The following is a 2,529-nucleotide window of genomic DNA, read 5'->3' on the forward strand; positions in this document are numbered from 1 at the left end:
GGTATCGGAATCATACAGTCGTCTCTAAATTTGACATCGCTGATGGGCCCTCGCGACTGAAACATTTATCTAAAGATATATGTTTTAAAACTCGGCAAATGGTCGGTGTTTTTGACCCTCTTTGGCCATTTTTTGATTGGAGGTAATTTATTTATGTTGTATGTCGTTATGCCGCTATGTTATTTATGTTGTTATGTTTTTTGTCTTGTTTTTTCTTTTTTTGTGTGTTTACTCCACAGTTTAATGTACTTCGTGGGTTATAAATAAATTATTATTATTTATTATTACTATCTTCTATAAAAAAGGAAAAAAATAAAAAAATAAAAAAAGGGAAAAAACAAAAAAAGAAAGAAAAATTAAAAAAAGGAATAAAACTAAAAAATAAAGAAGAATAAGAAAACTTTCAAATAGGAGAAAATGAAAAATAAAATAAAAAAAGGTAAAAAACAGTGAAATAAAAACTAAAACTGTAAAAGACTAGAAATTTAAAAACAAAAAAAAACTAAAGAAAAGAAAAAAGATAAACGAAAAGAAAAAAAATATGTATAAAAATGTATTGTCTGTTGTCTCTCACTAAGTATGACGTCAATATATTATTATTATTAATTTATTACCCGTCAAAAAAAGGAAAAGACGGAGTATATAAAAGAAAAAGAAAGAAAATCACAAAAATTTTAATACACTTTCACTACAAATATTATAAAATAACACTAGTCCAGGGATGGTTGGCTCTTAAAACATTTTTACTGAATTTGGAGATTCTTCTCTCTATGGCCATGGAAGGGTTGGTGATCTTATATTTCCTAGAGATGTAACAATTGCTCTGCCACAAAGGGAGACACAGGAGAAACTTAGCTTATCTGTAGAATGCGCTACAAATAGCTTTTTTTCGGTAGCTGTGAATATTTTCCAGAAGGGAACCAAAGCAAGCAGATTGGGGGTAGCAAAAGCATTGTATAGCCGGGGAAGGAGAGGACGGTTGAAACGATACTTATTGGCAACATGTAATCCGTAAGACGCTCGTAGACTGGAACAGAGGTGGTTTGTCAGTGCTAATTGTGTATCCTTCAATGTAGATGAAATAGGAAGGCCAAGATAGATAAGGGACTCACAAGGCTTAATCAGAGTGTCGCCAATTTTAACGGAGAGGTTAATTGAAAGCTCATTTTTTGACCCATTGAAGAAAGGAAGCTCTGTTTTAGATTCGTTGAAGGAAAGTCCGATCTGCTTGTATACTGCTGCAAGTGAGTCGTAATTTTGTTGAAATAAAGATATCGAACGAGAAACACAAAGAATGTCATTAGCGAAGTTCAGCAGTGAAAGATTAATTTCACGGAAAAACCACGACGGCTTTATTACATGTTGTGCTTCGATGATAGCATTATTAAACAGTAAAGGGGAAGTTTCTCCTTCTTGACGTACACCTTTCTTGACACTAAGAATTTCTTTAGAAGGAAAAGTGCCGGACGGAGAAGGGATCAGGATGACAGCTGACAACTTGTTATACATACTGTAAACAGGGGAAATGATGCAAGAGGAAACACCTCGCTGAAGGGTTTGGAGCAGGATATGGCCATGGATGCCAGAATCGAAGGCTCTACTAACATCAAGCGCTCCAAAGACGAGAAGATCACCATTTTCATCTGCATCAATAAGAAGATTTGCAAGTACGCTGTGAACGTGTTCCCATCCTGAGTGCTTTTTGAACCCAAACTGGTCGTCTGGAGATGCATCGAAGTGCAATTTCATCAAAAATAAGGGATTCAAATAGCTTTATAATAGCAAATAGCTCAAAAGGATAAAAAGAAGTTGAAACAGTGATGAGACGATATGAAGCGTACTGGTCAGCTGGTTTACCTTTTTTGAGAATAGGATGGACCAGTCCAATACCAAAGCTGTCTGGAACGATTGCAGTAATACAAATCATTTGAAATAGCCTAGGAAGGTGCTCTAGGAGAAGTTTGCTGGAAAAGCTTAATTGGGTACCAGATATACCATCGATACCCTTAGATTTCTTGTTTTTAACTTAACAATCTTGTTACGCATCACATCAAGGACGGAGTGACCAGTACACCCATGTCCTTAACCGCAAACTGAAGCTCCTTATCGAGGGCCTGGCAAAAGGTGTTGTCTGGGTAGGAGTTAGGGGCTGAAAATTGGTCTCTGAAGTAGTCGCACCAGTCTATTTCTGGCATGCAGGGTGGGCCATTGGAAGATTTGTTCTTAGCTCGAAGACGCCATAAAGAAGGAGGGAAATTATCGACAATCTCGCTGGTACGGGCAATTTCATTAGCCTTACGCTGTGCGATGGCTTTGGAAAATTTACGTTTCGTGTAAAAACGAACAGTGTTGACTACTCCTGAGCGTGGCTTCCCACAATCCACCCATAATTGTAGCCAGAATCTTGCTGAATCACATGCGGCCAGGAGATTAGGATTGTTCCGCCAGTTACGCACTTCCGTGCCGTGGCAAATTTTGCGGACAGGAGCTGCAGTTTTCTCAGCTATACGGATAGCATGTGTTATCTCA

At 37.5% G+C, this 2,529-nt stretch overlaps 1 protein-coding gene across 1 annotated transcript; it reads right to left on the reverse strand.

Moving 5' to 3' along the window:
* Positions 1-768: 768 nt before the first annotated feature.
* On the reverse strand, positions 769-1,749 carry LOC136043143 (uncharacterized). Its single transcript, XM_065728075.1, has one exon. The coding sequence runs from the start codon at positions 1,747-1,749 to the stop codon at positions 769-771; it is 981 nt and encodes a 326-aa protein (XP_065584147.1).
* Positions 1,750-2,529: the final 780 nt, after the last annotated feature.

Source organism: Artemia franciscana, unplaced genomic scaffold, assembly GCF_032884065.1.
Source record: "Artemia franciscana unplaced genomic scaffold, ASM3288406v1 Scaffold_320, whole genome shotgun sequence".
NCBI lineage: Eukaryota > Metazoa > Arthropoda > Branchiopoda > Anostraca > Artemiidae > Artemia > Artemia franciscana.